The 23759-nt window shown below is 36.5% G+C and overlaps 6 protein-coding genes across 7 annotated transcripts; 3 read left to right on the forward strand and 3 right to left on the reverse strand.

Annotated features, from left to right (window-relative positions):
* Positions 1 to 407: 407 nt before the first annotated feature.
* LOC105428483 (roundabout homolog 1) lies at positions 408 to 6274 on the reverse strand. The gene is made up of 6 exons (XM_089081052.1): positions 5439 to 6274; positions 3812 to 3972; positions 2884 to 3094; positions 2352 to 2502; positions 1632 to 1780; positions 408 to 848 (listed from the first exon to the last, which is right to left on the reverse strand). Exons 1-6 carry the CDS (start codon positions 5524 to 5526, stop codon positions 748 to 750), a joined length of 861 nt encoding a protein of 286 aa, XP_088937178.1. The 5' UTR covers positions 5527 to 6274; the 3' UTR covers positions 408 to 747.
* Positions 6275 to 6417: 143 nt separating this feature from the next.
* Positions 6418 to 10585, reverse strand: Mocs1 (Molybdenum cofactor synthesis 1). Of its 2 annotated transcripts, none has more exons than XM_089081050.1 (7): positions 10125 to 10585; positions 9900 to 10017; positions 9478 to 9645; positions 9168 to 9394; positions 8819 to 9043; positions 8510 to 8744; positions 6418 to 8061 (listed from the first exon to the last, which is right to left on the reverse strand). In XM_089081050.1, exons 1-7 carry the CDS (start codon positions 10215 to 10217, stop codon positions 7454 to 7456), a joined length of 1674 nt encoding a protein of 557 aa, XP_088937176.1. In that variant the 5' UTR covers positions 10218 to 10585; the 3' UTR covers positions 6418 to 7453. The 2 variants fall into 2 exon arrangements, with proteins under 2 accessions (XP_088937176.1, XP_088937177.1); XM_089081051.1 differs by having other exon boundaries at positions 8058 to 8253; positions 10125 to 10583.
* A 105-nt stretch (positions 10586 to 10690) lies between these two features.
* LOC105428482 (nuclear exosome regulator NRDE2) lies at positions 10691 to 14973 on the forward strand. The gene is made up of 10 exons (XM_011640828.3): positions 10691 to 10901; positions 11065 to 11711; positions 11806 to 12169; positions 12245 to 12391; positions 12595 to 12863; positions 12992 to 13320; positions 13405 to 13942; positions 14025 to 14174; positions 14265 to 14440; positions 14531 to 14973. The coding sequence occupies exons 1-10, from the start codon at positions 10841 to 10843 to the stop codon at positions 14781 to 14783; spliced, it is 2934 nt and encodes a 977-aa protein (XP_011639130.2). The 5' UTR covers positions 10691 to 10840; the 3' UTR covers positions 14784 to 14973.
* A 175-nt stretch (positions 14974 to 15148) lies between these two features.
* On the forward strand, positions 15149 to 17620 carry LOC105428480 (uncharacterized). Its single transcript, XM_011640826.3, has 5 exons — positions 15149 to 15226; positions 15624 to 15784; positions 15890 to 15971; positions 16045 to 16173; positions 16696 to 17620. Exons 2-5 carry the CDS (start codon positions 15713 to 15715, stop codon positions 16920 to 16922), a joined length of 510 nt encoding a protein of 169 aa, XP_011639128.2. The 5' UTR covers positions 15149 to 15226; positions 15624 to 15712; the 3' UTR covers positions 16923 to 17620.
* Positions 16337 to 19481, reverse strand: LOC105428479 (DNA fragmentation factor subunit alpha). Its single transcript, XM_011640825.2, has 3 exons — positions 19304 to 19481; positions 18829 to 19141; positions 16337 to 18705 (listed from the first exon to the last, which is right to left on the reverse strand). Exons 1-3 carry the CDS (start codon positions 19479 to 19481, stop codon positions 18585 to 18587), a joined length of 612 nt encoding a protein of 203 aa, XP_011639127.1. The 3' UTR covers positions 16337 to 18584.
* Positions 19482 to 21115: 1634 nt separating this feature from the next.
* LOC105428478 (D-beta-hydroxybutyrate dehydrogenase, mitochondrial) lies at positions 21116 to 23398 on the forward strand. Its single transcript, XM_011640824.3, has 6 exons — positions 21116 to 21490; positions 21940 to 22023; positions 22108 to 22282; positions 22378 to 22499; positions 22570 to 22674; positions 22798 to 23398. Exons 1-6 carry the CDS (start codon positions 21275 to 21277, stop codon positions 23194 to 23196), a joined length of 1101 nt encoding a protein of 366 aa, XP_011639126.2. The 5' UTR covers positions 21116 to 21274; the 3' UTR covers positions 23197 to 23398.
* Positions 23399 to 23759: the final 361 nt, after the last annotated feature.

Raw genomic sequence — 23759 nt, forward strand, 5'->3', positions numbered from 1 at the left:
TCGATTAATTTCCATAATGCACCTTACCTTTGTATACGGGAGCTTTTGATTGTAGCAAATCAGCAGGGCTAAAAATATTTGGAAAAATTGGTTACTATCCTGAAATTAGCTAGTTTTTACTATTTTGGATTTACTGGCCCATAACTATCCAATAACTGTTAGAAAAATTTGATTGGATAAAATTAGTTAGCAATTAACCAAAAGCCCAGAAATTAACTAGATCGCTAGTCAGTAAATATTAGCCAATTTCTGACCAGTAAAACACGGAATATGCTGACTGAAATTTTCTGACCAATAATTACTCAGAAACCAGCCAGATTAAAATGATCGGTAAATATTAACTAAAAATTGGCCAAGTCAGACAGATCGATAAATGATAACAATGATGATTTAAATAAGCAGACAAATTGTGTAACTCCAAAAGATTTATTATATTACATACATGTTACATTCGTACTGACATCTCGGGCAAGAGTATTTGAGCGACCAGGTATTTGAGAGTTCAACAAGTCCGGTCCGATTAAAATCCGTCAAACAAACGTACGATGTGATGTACGATGAGTCTGAATTAGTGTTATCGCTACGTCGATCGTGCGGAACAATGATAAAACGGAAAGAAGAAAAAAACAATATTCGTCTTTACTGGAAGTCATACGCCGGACACATCGATTCTTCCCCTGTCGGAATCCGTGCGAATGTCTCAGAGCGAATTCGGGAGGAATTCGCGAGAGATCGGTGGCGCGTCGTTCACCGGAACACCGTATCGACGAGGAAAATCAGGACGAGCAGGACGAGTCTCCTATTTGCATCGCCAGTACCACCGTGCTGCATCGCGGCGGGATGTTCGCCTGGAAAAGAGAATTACACCGGACGACTGAGGTGTCCGCTTTTGTGTCGCTTCTTTCTCGCGCCTCGATCTCGTCAATCCTTCTCGGGTGTTCGCTCTAACGAACATTAAATTTATTAACGGCCCGACGTCAAGCAGCAGCGAGGAGGAAATGAAAGAGGACCGCGCGCGAGAAGATTCATGAGAATTTTTGAGGATCGTCGACTGTTGCTCCGAAGAAAAAAGACGATAAAAATTGTCTGTGTATGTAGGTCAGTTATCTCTTTTCGTTAGCAGATCACGAAATTATCGTCGAGTGATTTGTTCAGGTGCTATTATAACGCACGCATTATTTCATTGTCGCAGCGAGCGAGCAAACGGTACTATTGAACGCCGTATTATTGAACGGTAAATCGTGCCTCGCCCCAACGCGACATTAAACAATTGTTGCAAAGATAATTAATATCTGAATAATGGGCCACATTATTTACACCAAACGTATTAATGTAATGAGTAGAAAGAGAAGCGGAAAGAGAGAGAGAGAGAGAGAGAGAGAGAGAGAGAGAGAGAGAGAGAGAGGAAGGACGGAACGAAATCTGGGAGCAGATTGCGTGCCGGAATTAAAACAGATAAATGTCCTTATCGCGAAGCGCGCGCGCGCGGGGAGTAATTTCGCATGTAGTACATTACGCTCCTCCCTCGCTCGCTCGATCGCAAAGCGGAGAATTTCGAAATGAGCCATCGCAATCCTCCCCTCCTCCCTCTCTTGCCGCTGCCGATATTGCTACCGCGGTATTTTGCTCACCATTTAGCACGTGCACCATGACGCTCGCCGGAGTGACTTTGCTCGAAGCGCATGTATAATTACCGCTATCGTTAAGTTGAGCACGCGTTATTAGAAGCTTGCTGGTGGTACCACGCTTACCCTTCTCCGTCTCCAGCGATACGCCACCCCTGTTGAACGTAACACGTAAGAACGTTACCTCTCGTAAGAGCCGACTTGTGAAAGTTTCTGCTGAACTTCACGGCAGTGTGTGTGTGTGTGTGTGTGTGTGTGTGTGTGTGTGTGTGGTGGTGTGTGTGTGTGTGTGTGTGTGTGTGTGTGTGTGTGTGTGTGTGTGTGTGTGTGTGTGAGTGAGGGGGAGTGCATGTATGAGTTAGTGCTGGTGATTTATTTCGCGTTTATCTCGACGCCTAACGCGAAATCGCGTCATCCCGTTTCGTCAATCAGGCGCGTCAAATCGATTTTCCGATCATCCGATCGCGTTAAAATTCAGTTCGCGCAATATCCTGCATCCGGTGACGCGGCAACGAGTCTTGAGGGACAGTAGAAATCATTCGTGCGTATGGAAAACCGATGATTTTTTTAACGCTACGGCTTTGCGTGCGCGCATAACAAGCGAGAAGCTGGCGATATTATTCTGATTGTTGGTTTCACGGCGCGATACCGGCACAACTCGAACAATAATTCCATCAACTAATTGTGCGTTTCACAAAGGTATAATCGTCGAGACCACTCCCGTACCTTGGACCGTCGAAATCGATCACCGCACCAGCATGGTACCAGGTCACGTTGCTCGGGGGCAAATCCTGCAGTTCTATGATGCAGGTCAGACTGATAGTGCTGCCCTTTCTGATGTACAACTCCTGGGAACCCGTGATCCTCGCCTGTATATCTGATAGAAACAGTAATAACGACGAGAGGAGGAGAAAAGTGAAAAGTCGAAGCAGAGCGCGTCGCTCGCGCTCTCACGATTGGCTTTATTACACTCGGAAAACGACGTGCGAGATCATATTACTATCCTCGTCGGATTCTTGGAAAATGGATTCTACTTCATTTCGAAAAGCTCAGGGAATCGTCGTCGTCGTCGTCGTCGTCGTCGTCGGCGCGAGAGACGAAACGTGACCGCTACGTACGACGGTCAGAAGGATGGAAGAAGGGGAAGTTAAAACAATTGGTTTTTACCGGCCACGAAAGACGCCCGGGGAGATCTTTAAGCGCGATTTATGGGGCGCGCGGAGGCGCACGCCTTACCTCTCCTCGCAGTGAAACTCACCCAAAACCTTCAGTGCCACGGCTCTATATATCTTCGGTTCTGTATTAACCTGACACTCGTAAATGCCTGCGTCCCGCGGTTGCACGTAATCTATTCGCAGATTCCAGTCGTCGGTCTCCGGATTGCCGACTACCGTAAATCTCGCGTCGCTCGTGTAAGTCACCGACATGGACGTCAGGATGTGTAGGTCCCTTTTTCGGATCCAAGACACCTGGGTCACACACACACGCGCGAGGCGCCACGAATGAGGCGCAGGTAATTGCAGTTTGCCCCTTCAACCCCTTCGCTGCTGCCGCTGCTTCTGCTGCTATTCCGCTGCTGATTCAACCCGTCCGCGCGCTCGTTCCTCACCTCGCATTATAATGAAGTTTTCCGACGATCTTGTCGAAGGCTCGAGGGAATTTAGAGATATAAAAACGTAATTAACAAGTCCAAGAAGAAATTTGCATTTCATTTCCAACATTTCGAAACGTTAGAAAAATAATTCTATACTCGAAAAAAATCGAGGACTCGGGAGGAAGAACGAGCGTCTTTCCCGTTATGACCGCACATAGTCGTAACGGGCGATTCATTTTTAAAGGAGCTTCCCCCTCCCCTCCCTTCGAGCGATAAGATTATCGATTTTGACTTTTTGGCACCGGGTCATGAATAAGAAAACGCTGATGCTTTCACTTTTTTTTCTTAGGTGTACCCTCTCCACCCTTTCTCCCCGCAAAAAATTACGTTCGGATTATGATATCGCCGTTGCAAAGAAGAACCTCCGTTTTTAAAACTCTCGAATCTAAATGAACGCCCTAATGAACACGCTACGCTTGACTTGCCAGCAGCGAAAGGGTTGCGCGAGCACATTAAGTTATCGCAGGCACGCGAGCTAGTCTCGAGATCGATGAGATCAAGCAGGGGGCTCGGGGACGCCCGTGAGACTCACAGTTCTGTTTCCTAGGTTCTTAACACGACATAACAGAACGGCGGCTTGTCCTATGGCCACCGTTAACTTTTGCGGCGTGTCTTTGAAAAAATATGTCTTCTTTGTGCCGCGCTGCGACTTCTCCCCTTTGCCAAATGTGTCGTTGTTGAGATGCAAGAACGCTGAAATAGAGATAAACTGCGTACAATGACATCTTACTATTCCCCTTAAAAATATTCTTTTGTTAGAAAGAATTACGGATCCGATTTAAAAAAAAATGACATAGGATCTCAAGCTCCGATAAAAAAATACCTGTCTCGATGTTTCCATTAAAAAATATACATTTATGCACAAATTATTTATTTTACGCTTGCATTTGTACAAATAATTAATTAAAAATTTTATGTTGAATATACAAATAATGTCTGTTATTACGTTATTATTATTTCAGTTATACATACTAATTACTACTGAGATTTTATATTTATTTTAACTAATTTAATTTGCGTGTAGATTTTTTATGTCATTACAACATATTCCGAGATTTTAATATTTTTTAAGGAAAAATGGTAAATATATTTTTATTATACGATATATACGATTTTTTTTATCATACGATATATTATGCGTTTTCATCACGAATCATAAAAATATCGAAAATAATTTGGAAAAGCAAAAGAATTTAATAAATTTATCGAAAAATTAGTATTATAATTTTCTAATAATCTCGTAACAATTACGTTATTATTATACAACAGAACACTAAAATTGTGATAAAACAGGAAAATGCCTAAATGAACGCCATAATCTTTAACTATGGCTCCTTTAACTATGACTCGTTGTTTAGATATTATCTTGTAGGAGAGTTGTTAATTATTCTCTACTTTCCAAGCACTACACTTTCCAAGCACTACACTTTCCTACGCTAAAGAGCGTAAATCCCTTAATCGCTTGGTTAATTAATTTCACGTCTAACTCCAAAAGAGACATGTGTATTAGCTGTTGCGGATGAAAGTATAATACTCGATCTTATAAATCTTATAATTCTCGAAAGTATAATCTTCCATTAAAGTTAACTGTGATTAATTAATGTCCCCTTTTTGTCTGCACCGTAGAATATAAACTAAGATGGAGAATCAATTAAGTTATACAAAATTAAATATTTTAATTAGATCATCAGCATAGAAGCCTAGCTTTATATGGAACTCTTCTCTCTAACTGGTTAAACTCTCTAATCGGTTAAAAAGATAAATAAAAATTTTTTTTCGTTATATTTGATTAAAAAAGTCGGCAAAAGAAGTTAACTTGGTGAAATTGAATTTTTATTGAATTTAGAAGTTTGCAAGTCTCATCTCCAACTTTTGCGTACGCTACACCGAAATATTTCGTTCTTTAAATGTGTTACAAATAACACGTTTCGAACTTGTATTTTCGATTTTATCCTCTTCCGTCCGACAGCGAGACGAATTCGATAATAAAAATGATTTACGCCACTCTCTCGCGTATCTCGTTTCACGCGACCGAAATTACTTCGGCTGCAACCGAAATTACGTGGCGCAGCGCACAGCCGCAGATACAAAAGGGTGTCGGGTTCAGTAGTGGATTCTCCGGTGAGGAGGGTGAGGGGGCGGAAGCACGGGACATTTACCGATGCCGCGTTCGCCGTGAAGTGGTTCCGCGTGTAACAGGTATCCGATTCCCAGGAGCAGGAGAGCCATGCCATGGAACGGGGCCATCTTTCACTTTGCGCACATCTCCCGATCTAATTCACGCGCTGTTCCGCGCCTGAGAGCGACCTGCCCACCACCGTCCGATCCGAACGATCGGTCTCCACTCGCAACCCTTCGTGAAACACCCGCGAGATCACGCCGATCGTTAGCATAATGCCGTTGCTGCCTTGCTTGTTTCGATGTGCTCGATCGTCCAGATTCCTTACGCGTAGACGAAAAAGTCGCGACGAACCGTTACCGTGAACCGAGATCGTTGTCTTCACGATGCCGGAGAAACATCTCAAAACCGATTTCTTTTTATCGAAATTTAATTATTGAAAATTATTATTGTTAAAAATTATCGGATAAATCGCGCAGTGATCTTCGAAGATCACTTTAACGTCCGATAACGTCCGATCGTTAATGACGCGCTCGTCTCTCTTCGATCTCCACGCGACTCGACCGCGATCGCACGGAGCGTCGAAGCGAGTCAGGGGCGGTGCGACACGGTTGCGGGTCGAGCACTGAATTTCGCTCCTCGCGGAGGATGGGAAAAAGCTCGGGAGTCCTGGCATGGTGGCGCCGTGCCCGCTCCAGCGGGGCACGTGCGATTGCGCCGAGAGGTCCCCGGCATCCGGACGCGATCTCCCTTAACCGGCGAGACGTATTTATCCTGGCGACCGCGCGCGACTCTCGCGACGACGCGGCCGTACGTTATCACGATTTACCGAAGCGATCGACGTACGTACACACCGATCTCTCAACGCGGTGCTTCTACTCGACCTATCTCCCCTCTATCCGCTCGCGGAGCGTTCACGGATAAGACGATTTACGGCGTATTCGCTATTTTTCTAAGGCAATCTCCTCCTGCACGTGAAGAAGAAAATAAAGGAGAAACATGCACACATAAAAAAAGCCTTCTTTCCTTGTATGTTATAAATAATGTATTACGATACGATCTTTCAACAATATAACAATATATATTCTTAAAAAATACAATATGTATTATTTGTGACTCGTAATATAGGATTCCTGGCAAGATTCGTTTACGTATTGTAATCCTTTTATCTTTTCCTTTCTCGATTGTTCTCGTTTCTCATAATAATATTAAATGCTTATTAAAAGGCGCAAGTCGGAAAGTAGTTCCCCAGGTACAACAATATAAACACCGACGTGTCATTCCCTATTAATACATTTTGCTCTTAATTTCCCCTGAAGCTCTCATGATAATACGTAGAAATTCTTTGCATATCTTTGACATTTCGCATATAATTATAGTAACATTTCGCATATAATTGTCATTTTTGTTTAACAAATATATATACATATTTGTTTAAACTTACCAAGATGCATTTTCTATACATAAAAATATTTGCTAGTTTATTAGTATACATGGAAGTACCTGATCCGATTCTCTAATAATTGATATTTTTCTAGTCAAGATTTCTTTCATTTACATCTAAAATTGTATGCTGTTACAAAGATCGCTTTTAATTCCAAAAAGAAATTATTAAATATTCCACTGAAGTATTAAAATAGTCATGGTGTTTTCATTATTGCGCAACCAATAATAGTTTACTTTTCTATTCTAAGTACAAAAATACTTAAAATATTGGATATGCAATTGTTTTGAATATTGATAACTGCGTAGAATTAATCCATTAATGCAAATAATGCATTTCTCATTGACATATAAAAATAAAATATAAAATATCCCCTATCACGTAAAATATGTATAAAATTCTGTTTGCACGATATACATGGACTGCATAAAAACGATATAGCATTATATAAAAATTAAATAGATATCCCAAACAATTTAAGCATATTAACAATCTTTCAAATTTCTTCTATTCAAACATATTTGAGCCTTTTAGAATCTTGTACTCTATTCCGTATTAAGATATTAGAAACAATGGAATGAATCTGTATCTTATTCGTGTAGTAAAGGTACCTATGCTTTATCTATCGCGAAGTCACCTTTTGTGCCACCCGTTTTCGAGATCAATTCTATACCATATATTTCCATTGTGCCAGGAGTGGCCGCATATTTGCACATATCATAGATCGTGAGAGCTGCTATACTCACGGCAGTTAAAGCTTCCATTTCGACGCCGGTCTTGCCGGTACATCTGACCTCTGACGTAATATCAACCGTGTGCGATTCCTCGTTCAATTTTAGACGTACGTTCACGTAAGATAAGGAGAGTGGGTGACATAGAGGTATTAGCTCAGAAGTACGTTTAGCTGCCATAATCCCGGCTAATTGAGCCACTGATAACACATCACCCTTCTTCACATTATTTTCCGCGATCAAATTACTGATAACGGGACCTATCCTCACGAATCCCCTCGCTATTGCTACGCGTTTACTGTCATTTTTCCACCCGACATCCACCATGCTCGCTTTACCAGTTTCATCTATGTGCGATAATGACGAATACGTTCTAATACTTGCATTACTTTCAAGGTATTTAGGTATATGGAATATATATGGGAAATATTTGTATTGCATTGACGTGGTATTATGCATATTATGAGAAAGTTTCTCCTTGCGATTTGCTGCAATGCAAATATATTATAAAATTAATTCCAAAAATCTGTATTAATGTAGAAATCTGAGAACGATAATGTCTGTACGCATTTCGACAAAGCCGAACATATTTTAATATAATTGGTTAATTGTCATAATAATCAATTAACCCCCGATCAGAATCATTGGCCTATTTTCCATTTGAGATAGATTGAACATCCCTGAAACAGCAGAGATATAAACTTGATCGGTTTGTCGATATTGCTACAGTTTACATAAAATAAATGGAAACAAAACAAAAATTGAGAGAGAGAGAGAGAGAGAGAGAGAGAGAGAAAGAAGAAAACAAAAAATAAAAGTAACTATTTTAGATAATTAAGAATATTTTCACTCAGTAAATTTCTCTCAGTAAAGTTAAAATTTCATCACAAAATACCGCATCATTTTCGCTTTAATTTATATATACATATCACATACCTGCGTGTTGTTTTTTTTTTCGCGATACTGCCCTTTTTATTAAATCCTTAAGCACATCTTCCGAAGCACCATTTCGCAAAGCATCTCGCAGTGAGACTTCACCTTTTCCCTCAAACAAGCACACCTTTAAATTTCCATCCGCTGTTATTCTTAAACGATTGCATGAATCACAAAAATGTTGACTCATAGATGTAATAAATCCAACTTGCCCTACGAATTCTGGCACATGATAAGCCTGCCAAAAGAATACTATATATTATGCATTCTCATCTAACGTAATATATCTCACTTAACGTAATATTAACTAACCTTGGATGTGTCGTTGGGCTGATTTGGTAGTGCTTGGAAATCGGGATATTTCTCTCGGATTATTCTCTTCATCTCATCGAATGACACCATTTTGTTCTCTTTCCATTCGTTTCCTTGAAACGGCATATATTCTATAAAACGTACATCAATAGGACGATCTTTCGTGAAGTTGACAAAGTCTATTATTTCATCATCATTGCGCCCTCGCATTATCACGCAGTTGACCTAATCATCCAAATAAAAAGAAAAAAAAGATAGTTACGTCAAGTATTGTACAAATATATAAATATGTATGTATAATAATATGTAATATTCTGTAATTAAAATTTTAATGGTTTTGTCAAATTACCTTTACGGGATTATAACCAAGTTGGACAGCCAGATCTATAGCAGCCACAACTCTTGCCCAGCCTTTCCTGCGAGTAAACGATTCAAAGCGCTCTTCTTTAAGAGTGTCCAGTGATATGTTCAGCGCATCCAATCCCGCTCTCTGAAGAGCTGGCAACTGACGAGTCAGAGTCAGTCCGTTAGTTGTGATCGCAACTTGTTCCAGATCCCTCAATTGCTTCAATTGCTCTGAAACACGAACAAACTTTATAAATGGAAACAGTGTCGCAATATTATTGTTGATTAAGATTAATATATAATATGAATTTTACCGACGATATCAATGATATCCTTACGAACTGTAGGCTCGCCACCAGTTAAACGTATTTTGCGTACTCCTTCTTTGACAAAGAGATCGGCTATCTGTATTATCTCGTCTGTTTTCAAAATACCTTCCTTCTTGGTCAGTTTGACGCCCTCCGCAGGCATGCAATATGTACCTGCAATAATAAAATCGGCATATCGCAGTGATGCAGGCTACTAAAAGCTTGACCAACATGTTGAAGGCAAAGTGAAAATAAATATCTTTATAAATGTAAATAGTTTATATTCTTCTTTCGAAACAAATATATTATTTTGATATATATGTTGTATGGTTCAATTTTAGATACATTTTGGATACACTGAATAATTATCAATTTCAAACAAAATAGTTCTTATATAATACTTTATGCAATTTGAAGGGAACACTCACAGCGAAGGTTACAACGCTCCGTAACAGATATTCTGAGATATGTGTGCTTCCGTCCGAACGTATCCGTAAGTATCCCATGTTGTTCATCTTCCCGCAATTTCGTCCTGAGTCGCTGTAACTAGAACAAATGGAAAGGTGGAAGAACACTGCCAGATAAGGCAATAAGGCTGTTGATAAGGCAATAAATCCCAATAATATCAAGTCCTAAGGACAGATTATGCTTACCCGAGACGATGTCTCTGTGACTGCAGCAGCTTCCGTCGACGCACTCGCTGCACCGCAGAGCGGCCTTGCGACGAGATTGTATCTTCGAAACATTTACGCAAACAATTGACTTCGGAAATAACGAGAAAAAAGAAAAACCAAGAGAAAAAAATAGACACGTCACGTCACGTCACATCACGTCATTAGTTAATACTCGATCATGAGATATGCCTTCTCTCTCACATTGTTACCCGTCCTCGAAGTAAAAAGAGCAATTATGTAATCGACGTTAATGATATCTGTGACGACACTTTTCGTATCCTTATCTAGGTGCGCTATCATGCCGTATTATCTGCATAAACACTGTATTATTAGATACGTTGAAGACTGCAGTTGAATCATGCACCATAAACAACTTGAAATAGTCGGTCATCTTCTGCTCTTCTTTTCACGCTCCATCAAATGTTGCCGTTCATCTGTCAATCACACGTGATACATAAAAATAGCTGAAACAGCTGCTCAGGATTATGCGATGTCATCTTATGGCGAAGGCGAGAAACTTGTCGAAATGTCAACACTCGATGACAGAAGAGATCGCGGTTATCGACTTTAGAAATATTCGACAATCATAATACAAGAAAGAGGTTAGAAAGAAAAGTTTGGAAGAAAAATACACATTCAAATGACACATTCTTGCTGTAAAAGAAAAAGAAAAGAGGAAAATTAAAAAAGAAGAAATGTCCCTCTTCCCTGCTTATTCGAGTGACAAACTCGAATCGACAACTTGCAGTGATGCTGGTAATTACTTTAGATTTCCGTTTACATTGTGAGGATAATTAAAGACTAATAAGTATATGCGGTTCGTTGTTTTTTTTATTTTAAAATAAATATAAAATAAATATATTTTAAAATAAATATATTTAAATTAATATCTTTTCAATATTATACACTTTAATTTCAGATAATGCTTCTATCAAATGGTTATCAAACTCGAGTTTTCAAACGCAAATACCAACTAAAATCGAACCTCCCGATTTGTATTCCTCATCAGATGAATCTTTACATGAATCTTTCTCTAATGTAGAAAAGCAAGTGTTACCCGAAACGATCTTACCAGATGCAAAAATATATGCAAGACAGAAAGTTGACAAAATACAAAAAACAGAAAGGAAAAGACGTACGCATGACAGTAAAAGATCCAAGTCAGATTACGAATTGGATGTTGAAAATGTATATTTTGAAGACAGACATAGAGATAAAGGGAACAACAACATAAATACATTTTGCTCTAGAGTGAGGCCATATTATGATATTAGTGAGAAATCTCTTGGCTTTATTAAGCGCAAACAACCAAAGAAAGATTTGTTTCATAGATATTATGTTAAAAATATTGATTCTGTAGAGACGAAGAAAAAAGATACAATTATCAAGAGGACAAATGAGAAAGAAGCTTCAACAAAGCAAGAAGTAAATGAAGCAAATGAAAGCATACCTTCCTGGTGCAAAAATTTGGAAGAAGAACAAAAGTGCAAAACTCGAGAATATAACGTACAACTTTTAGAAAATCCCCATAATGTTAAACTTTGGTTACAATACATTGATTTTCAGGTATTAAAATCTGCTTATTTATTTTGATCAATAACATTGTCATATTTTAATATGTAAATACTGCAAAAAACTAATTTTGACATAAATATTGCAGGATACTTTGGCTTACTATCAAAAACATCAATTAGCCAAAGATATACATCGATCTACAGTACTGAAAAAGTTATCCATCGTTGAAAAAGCACTTGAAAAAAATACAGATTCCAAAGAATTATTAATATTAAAGCTACATTTTATGACAGAACTAACACCATCTGATGAATTATCAAATCAGTTGGAGGCTTTAGTTAATAAAGATTCAGGGAATATTGTGCTATGGCAGCACTTTATTATGGTCACACAAGCTTCAGTAGCAATGTGTACTGTCCCACGAGTGTTAGATTTGTATTCAAAATGCTTTTGCATATTGAGACAACGTTCTAGAACAAATCCTTCCGTCTATGATGCACAGCTATTACGTGAGTAGATTGATACTTATTTTATTCATATATTTTACTCATGTATTAATTTGTTACATTTCTTGTTTTATTCAGACATGTTGTATCAATGTTTAATATTTCTGAGGCATACAGGATTGTGGGAACAAATGTGGGAAACGATACGTATAAATCTGAATTTAAATTTGAACTTAAACAAAACTAGTCTATCCTTTCGAGGATCCATAGATGAAAAGAAATTAAGTATGTATACAATATTGTAAATTGAATATATAAAAAACTTCCATTAAGTGTGATAAATTATTAAGTTTGCAGAAAAAATATTTTGAAATATTTATATCTAAATTATTGAGGAGTTAAATGAAATATGTTTTATATAATAAGTATAAAATATAAGATAAATAAAGATAATAAAGATAAATAATTTTTCAAATACTGATTTCCAGTTGGAATGGAAGAAATGATATTGATGTCACGATTACCACTAAATCAATTATGGCAGAGGACAGAATCATTGAGAGAAAATTGTCATTGGATTAGCGTTAGTAGAGACGAATTAGAATTGGTTGGAGATTCTAGAAGATTTATTTTACCAGAAGATGTAGCAGATTTTGTACATCCAATTCTCTCTCGTAATTCAAACTTTCAGATGGTTATTTATTCTCTTTTATGTCTAAAAGTCCCACTTCTACCTTGTCGAGATTGCTACATGAAAGTAAGTAAAATTATTTCATTCAAAAACTTTTAAATCGATTGCTTTGCTATTATCTGCAATGCAAGATAAAACAAGAAATAATCTTTCTAAAAGAAAAATGATAAAAAAAATATTTTATATTTTTATAGGAATTATCATTAAAAGATTTTCATTGGGGAATAGAGTCTTTAGAAGTGTTACTTCCATTCATGTATCCTATGGTAGGTGAAATGGCTGGTCATGATCAAAGAAAAGAGTTGTTAAAAGATATTCTCGAAGGACGTTTAACATCGGGGCCTCAGTATCTTAAATTCCATCCGGCGCAGGAACCATATCTAGATTTTATACGTAAAATATTTCATACAATCGCGGAAAATCTACCTTCGTTGCAACGAACGAGTATATATATCTGGTGGTTGCGATTGGAAAGACTATTGGTTTTTCTTAGCAAGGACGAGCCTTTAAAACATGATAATAAGTAAGATCTTTAGTTACCTGAGATTTAATAGTTTTAATTAATTCAATAAGTGAGATTAATCAAGTTTTTTTTTTTTTATTGCAGAGGAAAGAAATTGAGGGCAACATTGAAAGAATTCTTGAAAAAGGATGAAAATAGAAATAATTTGTACTTCTATAAGGAATATGCTTTAATAGAACTGGAGATGGGCAGATTCAGTAATTGCATGAACATTCTTGAAACCGCTATTCAATCTCAAGGGGCATGCCCATCTGCAATTAGCGATATTAATGAAAAAGCAGCACTTTTCAGCGTGTATAGAACATTTATCGAAACCTTGCTTGATATCAGAACGTACAAAGAATCGCATAAACAATGGATGCTAAAAGTCTTTGCTCAAATGGTACCTAACAAAAGCGGAAATCAAGAAGCATTGATTGAAGCGTACTTATATTCATGTGTACAAGACTTTCTGCAAGTTCCTCTTAATGAGAAGGAAAATATCTTTTTCTTATCGAATTTAGAATGCGACGCAATCGTATGTTACGCGTACTTTCTGTATATTAAAGATAATGATATCCAAACTGTTACAAAGATATTGAGCAGCTGTATTGATCATGCCAAAGATTATTCTTATTTGCAGGTATCAATTTAATGTTTTATGAACGGCTAATTAAAAATTGTTAACAAATAAACAGATTAAAACAATTTTAAAATTATTGCAGGAAATGTTATATGAAAGTCAAATTGCAATTCTGCAATTACATCATAAACGGACTGAAAGCATGCAGGTCATGCTGAAAGAAAGCCTGAGCAAAGTTCTAAGTATATATCCGAATAACTTTTACGCCTTATCTGTATTTGCTGAAATAGAGGTAATATTGTATTAATACTATTTAATTAAATTATAACAATTGCTAGAATGTTTTTAAATCAATAATAAAATCACAAAATTATTATTGCAGAGTGAATTGCCAACTTGGAGATTTAATAGTAGAGGCACTGAAATTGATTTATGGCGAGCTATGGCGATGTGTCTAGCTGTTCGCAGACGTATTGGTCTTCTAACGAAACTTGATCATTCTGATGCAATGAATGCCGCACTGAATAAATTATTATCATTTCATTTAACACTTTCTAGGTATAGTATAATAAAATTTTTATAAAATTACAAAGATACATAAATACAATCATATCTATATTATTGCGTATTATATAACATTGTTTTCAGGATTCCATCGATTCGATGTTGTCCATTGTTGTGGAGATTATATATGCTTCTTTTACGCGAGCATAATTTATGTGAGAAAAAGGGAGAAGAAATTTATCACGAAAGTGTCACGCAATGTCCATGGGCAAGAAGTATCTACATAGATGCAGCTGAAGTAGCACCTCAATTACTCACACAAATCCAAGATGTGATACGCGAAAAAGAATTAAGAATGCACGTGACACCTGAAGAATTAGATATTCTTCGTGGATAATACAATTATCTAATTCTCTATATCTAAAAAATAATGTAAAAATGTTACTTGTTTTATATTTTATTTTGTAATGTAATTAGATATAGAAGCATCTTTCAATTTTAATTTATATCTAAAATAATTGAGTGTAAAATAGTTGAGAATAGAATACAAAATAACATGATATTAAATAAGAAGCATAATAAAATAATTTGATTTACTTTATTAATCTTATATTCAAAAATATAATTATTTTGAATCTATATTGTATACATTAAATATGTATTTTTTTATAATGTATATTAATTATCTATTCGACACATGAAATCTATTTTATTCACTAAGTACAAATATCACGTGAAAAATATACATCTGATAATATTAGTAAAGGATACTCATATATGGAGATCTTTGGTTAGATTACTAACGTCGTAAAGAAAAGAGATTTTTTTTTTTAACGAACTGTAAGCAAATTGGCAAGACAAAAAATTATACTGTTTTGGATCAAGTGTATTGTTTTCTCATGAAAATAATTAGTAATAACATTCTATATGTAAAACATGCATATTTTTAATAATAAAACTAACCTCAACTGACAATTGAATTAAACGTTATCACATACATTTGAACAATATAAGGAACAATATAAGGAAAATATAAGTAAAATTCCTATATAAATTTTGTAAAATAGATAACGTATATATATTGAAAAATAATTACTTCTTTGTAATTTAGAGAATTCTGATTCGTTATATATCTTTTCTTATTATGTAGTATTATATGGAAATCTGATCTGTTTTTTTGTAGCTGAATTAGCTGACTAACATACATTTGCATTTAAAATGAAATATATATTTCAAGTTTGACAAAAGCGAGATAGAAAGTTTTAGTGCAGCCTAGTGCAGGAGCAAAAAACAAACCTCTTGTTATAAACATCATATTTCTCAAAAATGGATTTGAAAGCTGTAGTTGTTTCTGGAGAAGCTCCAGAGTCTGATGATGATGCGTCGAATATTGTCACTGTATGTGTACTATATTTCATATTATATTTCATGCTGAATTACGAATTTAGTATAATTAATAAAATATTTTATCTATAATTTTATCTATAATTTTGTTAAATGCAGGGTTTAGGATTCCCTACTATGCGGACACCGTCAACTTACTGTGGTACTATTATCTCTGGCGAAGCACCTGAATCTGATGATGGTAAGTTTTATTAACATTAATTCTCTTTCATATATGAAAAAAAATTTGAATTTTGTCAAATTTCTATTTACAGATCTTACAAGTTTGAGTAGTGTCAGTGGAGCAGTAGATGCCATGGCATGCCCTCCTTATGCCGAACTTAAGATACCAAGATCTAAGAAAAGTTCTATCAAATATAATAGTTTGCTTCACAAAAAATTACGTAAGTGATTAAATAATCATATTTATAATAATTTTTATAATAATATTTTAACATGATCATTTCTCTTGATTTTATATATTTATTTTCCTATTCATAAAATATAGCAATATGGCAAGCTATTATATTTTAAATTCAATAAAATGTTTACAAAAATTTATAGACATTTTATTTTTGTTAACATTCGTTTATTAATATTACAGCAGTACAATGTGCATAACTATAGCTAAACAGTGTTATATGAGACTGTTCATATGTGAAATATTCATAACTTAATTTTCCAATGATCCGTATCTAGCTAACTCAATTTTTTTCAATTCATTACATAGATATATAATAATTACAGTATTTACCTCTTAAGTTATACTGTACAAAGAATTTTCTTATAAGTTCTTATAAAACAGTATTTATGAAAGACATTAAATTATATCTCAAAAACACAAACTTGATATATATGTATATATGTATATATATGCTTATTAATTTTGAACATCATTTAAATTGACATATGTTAAACTTGAACAGACGAATGCAATGAAACTTTGGATAGAGACATTCTGCATATGACGGAGGGCGCGATTATGACCAGCGTACAAGAATTGTCGACTGTTAATCGACAATTATTAAGAAGTGAACTGGTGTTACAAGAAGCTGTGTGTCAATTGCGCAATGCATCCGGTCGAGTGAAGGATGCTTCCGACGTTCTACATCAACTCATAGACGACAATTTCTTGCATTCTGTTAAAACTTAACTTTGCTTAACTTATTAAGTGCGTCTCTAGTTCCTAAGATATACATATAGCGATGAGTAACAGGTATGTGTTTAGTATATAATGCCATCCTCCATAATGGTACCGCGCATTAGATGCGGGTGTTAAGAAAAAGAATGCGCGATCCTCTTTGAGATCAAGGGTACTTGAGCAGTAATCGATCTTCCGGTGTGGCAGTACTATTTAATGCGTCCTTATACTTTCCAACGCGTTGTCTCGTTTATTTCGAGAATAGTATCAATCACATCAATTCATTATAAACTAATATCCTAAGATCAATCTGGAGAACCAAACTCATCACGTTATTTAACGATACATTCGGTCACGGTCTGCGGAATAATAAGCAGTTCGATACCGGCTTTTTCGCTTTCGTATTATGTAAATTTAATTGCGATTGTTCTAATATAAATATGTATAATGCGATTATACTGTGCAAGAGATGTGTGATATTTATTTTACGATATACATATATATATATATATATTAATGTCATAATATTGATACAGAGCATTTCTGTGGAGAATAGACATACACTTTCGTTATGGTTTTAAAAAATGCATCTCGTAAATGCCTATCATATACTTCGGTTTCGAGAAACATACAAATGTAAATACGACATTGCTGTTTATGACTTAAGATTATGTAATCATAAAATTGGAATAATATTTAGTACCTATTTACGTGTATGCGTAGTCTTGTCAGAAACACCTATTTTCTTTCTTTTCTATGTAGGTTTCCACCTTTCCTTTTTTTTTTTTATCAAATAGCACAATTTTGCTTGGTATCAAAGGGCTGATATCGACTTTTTTTTGTTGCTATTACGTCGCTAATGTTAGTGTACAATGAATTGGTGATCTCAATGGGGGTGGTTTTCGTTTTCCCTATAAATTCAGTCTTAAATATTCCATTGATCTTCGTTGAACCAAATATCGGTGTGACGTATCTAAGTACAAAATCCCATAAACAAAACATATTTTGCTAAGACTTGATATGGCAATATCGCGACGGAATATTCACGTCCGGGACATCTACTCACGCGGCTTTTCTATTTATGTATTATTCAAGACAAGTTAGCAGCTAAATTGCACGTGTATAATTTAGCCGGTACATTAAGGTATCTCATATCCTCTTACATTGTATTAAAGCAATTCCATACGCTCACTAAAAATGTAAAGTATTGCAAAAGCATAGTTGTGCCACTGAATCGTACGTATGTAGATTAAAAAAATTCTACAAAAAACTTAGAGCTACCTTCTATTTTTCTATGTATAAGACGCGGAACCTATCATTATTATTATTATTATTATTATTATTATTATTATTATTATTATTATTATTATTATTGATATTACTAAATCGTCGAGTGAATGTAAACTACTCCGTGTTTCGTGTCTCTGTACAGTGTTCTTTGTCTCTGCGTTTGAATTTCTCATACGCGAGAGATAACGTGAGATCTTTCTCGCTGACACAGCTACGTTCAGCTTGAGCTCGTATTCTCGGTTATTCTGCCGATTCGTGTAAATAGCAATGGGCTCAATTCCAGAATAGGATTAGAGTTTGTTGTAGTTGGCGACCTTTATAGAATATGCGACGTCGCACTCTATACATATTTGCCAATGTGAGGGCGCCCACCCCCCACATGGCCTACGCTCGCTCCATCTCACCACCGCTTGCGTACATCTGGAGGAGAGCCATGGATTCCTGCGCTTGCCGTTTCTCCGCCAGGAATCTACCTGAAGCTTCCTTCAACTGTTCGAGGAAAAGTCTGTAGCAACAATAGAAAAGGGGAATTAATAACTTTATTCTAAAACAATCTCAATAAAGGTATAAAGGATGATATAGCTTCTTAATAAAAATGCATTGTTTTGACTAATAAGTGATTGCTTACCTATCAGGTACTATGTCTGCTAAACTGTCAGGATCCATGTCACTGAGTAATTCCAAATCGTTTCCTCCCAGTAGCGAGATATGTGACGGATCGCCGTGCAACGACGATACCAAAGGTTCAATGGGTGATCGTCGTCGTCGAATCTTGTCGACTCTCGAGCCACCCTCGATGTTATCCACGTCGTCCACAACGATATAACGAGACGCCGTCTTACTGCTGCCCGCAGCAATCCATTTTTGATCACCGTGCAGCACCATTAAGCTCGTGTTTCTTTCTAACGTGGCGAAATATTCCTCGTCATCTACCTCCGTTCCTGTAAGATTTATATCAATGTATTAAGGAGTGATTTTTATCCTTTACAAAAACAGCGACTAAATGATTCTTATGATGTGTTTAACAACAAATAGACAAAAGCAGTATTAAAGAAGTATTAAAACTAAGGGTTGCTATATATTGCAGCATGATTACTACTTACCATCTTGCTCGAGCACGATTGTCAGATCTGCATCCACCGGCAATGCCAGGCGATTGCGTGCGATACTAGTCAACTCCTTCAGCGATGAGGCGGTGATACCCTTTCTTCGCTCCCTAGTATGATCGACTATTTTGTAAGGATTGCCCAACCCCTGCGTGATCCCGGTTGTTTCTGACATTTTTCCTCTTCACGGGCGACGAACGAGAACGAATCTTAGCTCCGATTGTTGGCGATTAATTCAATTCTGGTTTCAATTCGGTATCACGATACCGACAATCCTCGATGTTCAGCAACAAGCGCAACCGTCTAAGTCAAAAAGGATTTACTATTCCGGAGAGAATTGACTGTAGCTAAGGCCTGATTCTCGTTGCACATTAGTTGGTCTGTGCCCCGATGATGTATCGGGAAGATTCAAGTAATTCGCGCGCCCGCACGGCAAGAGATACGGGGAGGAATACGCCCTTACGCGTGAAAGATGAGACGAAGATTACGACTAGTGTACGATGAACACGACGTATACAAAGATGCTTCTTATTTCTTTTAACGTCGGTGAGAAGTATCTTTCTCGGCGACGATGCACCAAGTTGCGGTTGTATCGCTGTCCGATGATTTCTCGGATAAAAAATCGTATCGCTCAGAAGAGGAAAGCAGGTATGAAAGGGCAGTGCTTAGGAATACGTTGGATCGACTTGGTGGATCAACGAGGACTTGGAGTGGGACCTCCTTTTTCCCTCCTTCAACAATTCACGCGGATAAAAAAATTAGTAGAAGACGGAGGCAACGGCGATTGTGCGACGCGACAGAAGGAGAGACAGAAAGAGAGAGAAAAAGAGAGTGTGATGTGTGGTGTGATGCCTCGAGTGACTGAACTGACCGTGTGTCAACCCAACACTGGGTCAACGGTGCAACTACCCCTTCTATTTATACCCCCTGTAGACTCTCCCACAGGTATATACGCGAGCGAGAGCACCGTCACAGCATCTACCCCACCCACTTCTGCCTATCCACCCCAACCCTCTGCCGTAGCACTCCTACACAGAAATCAATAATCTACCCCACTCCGAACGCAGCCGCGCTCATTTTTTTATCAGCGCCGAGACGAGAAATTTACAAAAATACTCCGGCGTGCATCAAAGAGGACGGATCTCCGGATGCAAAAAATACGAACCGATGAGATAATTCATGACACGTGCCAATCGATCCACTTCTCTGAAAACCGAAGGGGAGCGATTGAAAATAAAAACGATTCTACGATATATGTCATATTCAGATAATGTACGACCCGAATAGAAATTTGCATTTTACTTAGAGAAATAAACATAAATAAAAATCTTCATTATTTTGTACTATTTTAAAATATTGTAATACAAAAAATAAATATGTCACATATGTGAGAAAAAATAACAATTTAAAATACAATAAAGAAATTTTTACGCAACTTTGTTTTATTATTTAATAATGATAAATTACAGTTATATTAGTATGTAATATTTGTGAAAATATTTATTACAATAATATATTAAATTTTATATGTATACATTATATAATGCATTATATAATATATAATTATAATGCTATGTAATTTTTAATCATTATAATCTAAATTAACATTAAATTAGCATATTTCACAAATTCTTTTTTTATTATATTTTTTTGTTATTCGTTATAATACGCTTTTATGTTGTATGTATAATCTATCATAATATTATATAAAATATATTAATAATTAAATAAAATATTAATTATCGAAGCTCCCAAATTTGACTCCCAAATATTCAATCTGTTGGGATTTTTGAACTTGAGACACAGCACTGTAGTTAAATTTAGATCAATGAGACTAGACACTGTTTTAAGTTTAAAGTTAGCTCAGGCATAGCCCAGTTAGGGCTCCTAGGTGAGCCACGCCAATCTATTCGAATGGAGTCAATTAACACGTTTGACTAGGATTTTGATACAAAATCTGGACCGAGAATGTCGTCATCGGGTGGAAATAAAGAGGTTGATGATAGTCAAACATGGGAACTGGCAGAGAGGTGTTTATTACCCATCGCGTTTTCACATGCAATCGCAGTCATCCTAGCAACTATATTGAACACCTTTGGGATCTCACAGACATCTAGCTTTGTCCTTTTCTTGTTGTTATTGCTCATATCCATAGGATCCACATTATTCTATCATAATCTAAAGGTAAGATGTTTACATTGTATAATACAAATCTTTATCCCTCTCTTTCAATAATTTTACAATCACATAAAAAGATCCTATAATTTATTTGACCTTCGATAAATCAAGATACATCTCGCGTCCCTATAATGACAAAATCCTATGTTCACAACCTTTCGTAATGTCAGAGATTTGCAGACATTTGAAAGTTCAAAGGCCCTCTATATCGGAATTTTCATAGATTTTCTTCAGGCCCGATCGAGACCTTTGACCTTTTTTTGCGTAACGCTGCATAATGCACCTATTATCATTGCACACCATACTTCCTGTTTCATTTTTTTTTTTGCAAAGGACTTTATGATTATCTTGCCCGATCAATAGCTTTAAAACCAGTTATGAAGCTTCATTACATCATGATTTAACAAATTACACTATATTTTCAAACACGCATCACGGTCTACTTGATGCAACAGGTTACTGCAGCAGGAAAAGCAGTACTAATCACAGGTTGCGATTCACGAGTCGGATATGCATTAGCTAAACAGCTGGATGATTTGGTAGTGTACGCGTAAAATATATAGCAATTGGATAATTTAAAAGCAATGTAGCTTTCTTTATATGTAACTTTCTTCTTTTTTAAGGGCTTCACCGTATTCGCTGGCTTTAGCAATAAAGCCGAGAATGAAGACATTACGCAGAAATTAAAAGACCAGGCATCTGGAAGATTGCACGTATTACAACTGGATATTACCAGCGAACGTGACATACATTCGACTTTTCTCTACGTCAACGAAAACTTGCCGGACGGAGCACCTGGTATATCGTTATATCCCTTAAAGCACTCCGAGATTATCGAGCATCGGTGTAACGGATTATTCCTACGTCATCGGATTATTGCTACGTTATTTCAGGATTGTGGGCACTCGTGCATGCTGCTGCCTGGGTGACTCTCGGGGAATGCGAGTGGGTGCCCCCATCTGTTCTCAAGCGAAGCATAGATATCAACTTCATTGGCTTAGCGCGTTTAACTCAAGTAAAAAGTTACAAAAATGTCAGAAAATAAGAAACCTATGATACACTCTCTCTCTTTTTCTCTATAATAGGTATTTCTACCTCTGGTCAGGAGATCGAAGGGCCGAATCGTTCTCGTTAGCAGCCTCTTGGCACGGATACCGAGTCCCGTCCGAGGCATTTATTGCGCCCTCAAGGTAAATCCTTTTTATCACGCGCGCAGTTAAGCGTGGCTTGTCTATTTGTATATATAATCACAAGACTGGAAGGACATTAATAAAGCTTGATTAGACCAATAGAAGATTATAAATATATCTTAGGCTGCTGTGGAAGCTTGGGGATCATGCCTAAGACTGGAGATGCGGAGGTGGGGGGTCGACGTTGTGATTGTTGAGACCGGGGAATATGTCTCTGGTAATGCATGGCTGAAAGACAACTCCGCCCTGCTCGAACAAGCTAGAGATATGTGGACTCAACTGGATCCTCAAACTCGCAAAGAGTATGGTCAAGAGTTATTCCAGGCAGAAATGCTGGCCCTGGAAAAATATACACAGGGACCAGAAGCTGATCTAACCGCCGTCACGAGAACCCTAATGGATGCAGTAGTAAAAACTTTTCCGATGCGGCGATATACACCAGTGTCGCGCAGTGAAAGAATACAGGCATTGTGCAATCATTATCTGCCAAAACCAATCTACGACATACTGTACACAAATTGATACCTTATGCACTGATAATCGGAACATTAGGAAGATCACATTCTTGGAATAGATGATATTGTGAAAATAACTCCTAGACATGGCAGAGAAGCAAGAGTTTTTTTAGAAAATTATACAATCATTGAAAGCACTGCCTAACTGGAAAACTGGAAAACAATCACAGAAAAATGTACAAATTTAATAAAGTTATCAAATTACCAGACTTACGTATAAAACTTCAGTCTCCAAAATCTCCTTAGAAAAAAGCTTTCTAATGCAAAGTTCTAATATATTCTAATCTGTAAAAAATACGTAATCTATGATAGTTATATAAATATTCTCAACATTTTTAAAATAAATATATTAGATAATCTTAAATAACAATCCTTCAAAAAATTATAAAAACAATGTAAGAAATGTACGATATTTAAATTAAAGCGTTATACATGAAGAATTGATCAAAGATCTATAAAATCATAATATAATAATTTGTATAACCTTTGACATCGCTGTATCAATTTTAAGAGATAGTATATTATTTAAATCATATCGATTTTCATTTACATATTCAAATTGTATCAATT

Source organism: Pogonomyrmex barbatus, unplaced genomic scaffold, assembly GCF_055798465.1.
Source record: "Pogonomyrmex barbatus isolate J1 unplaced genomic scaffold, ASM5579846v1 scaffold4, whole genome shotgun sequence".
Lineage (NCBI taxonomy): Eukaryota > Metazoa > Arthropoda > Insecta > Hymenoptera > Formicidae > Pogonomyrmex > Pogonomyrmex barbatus.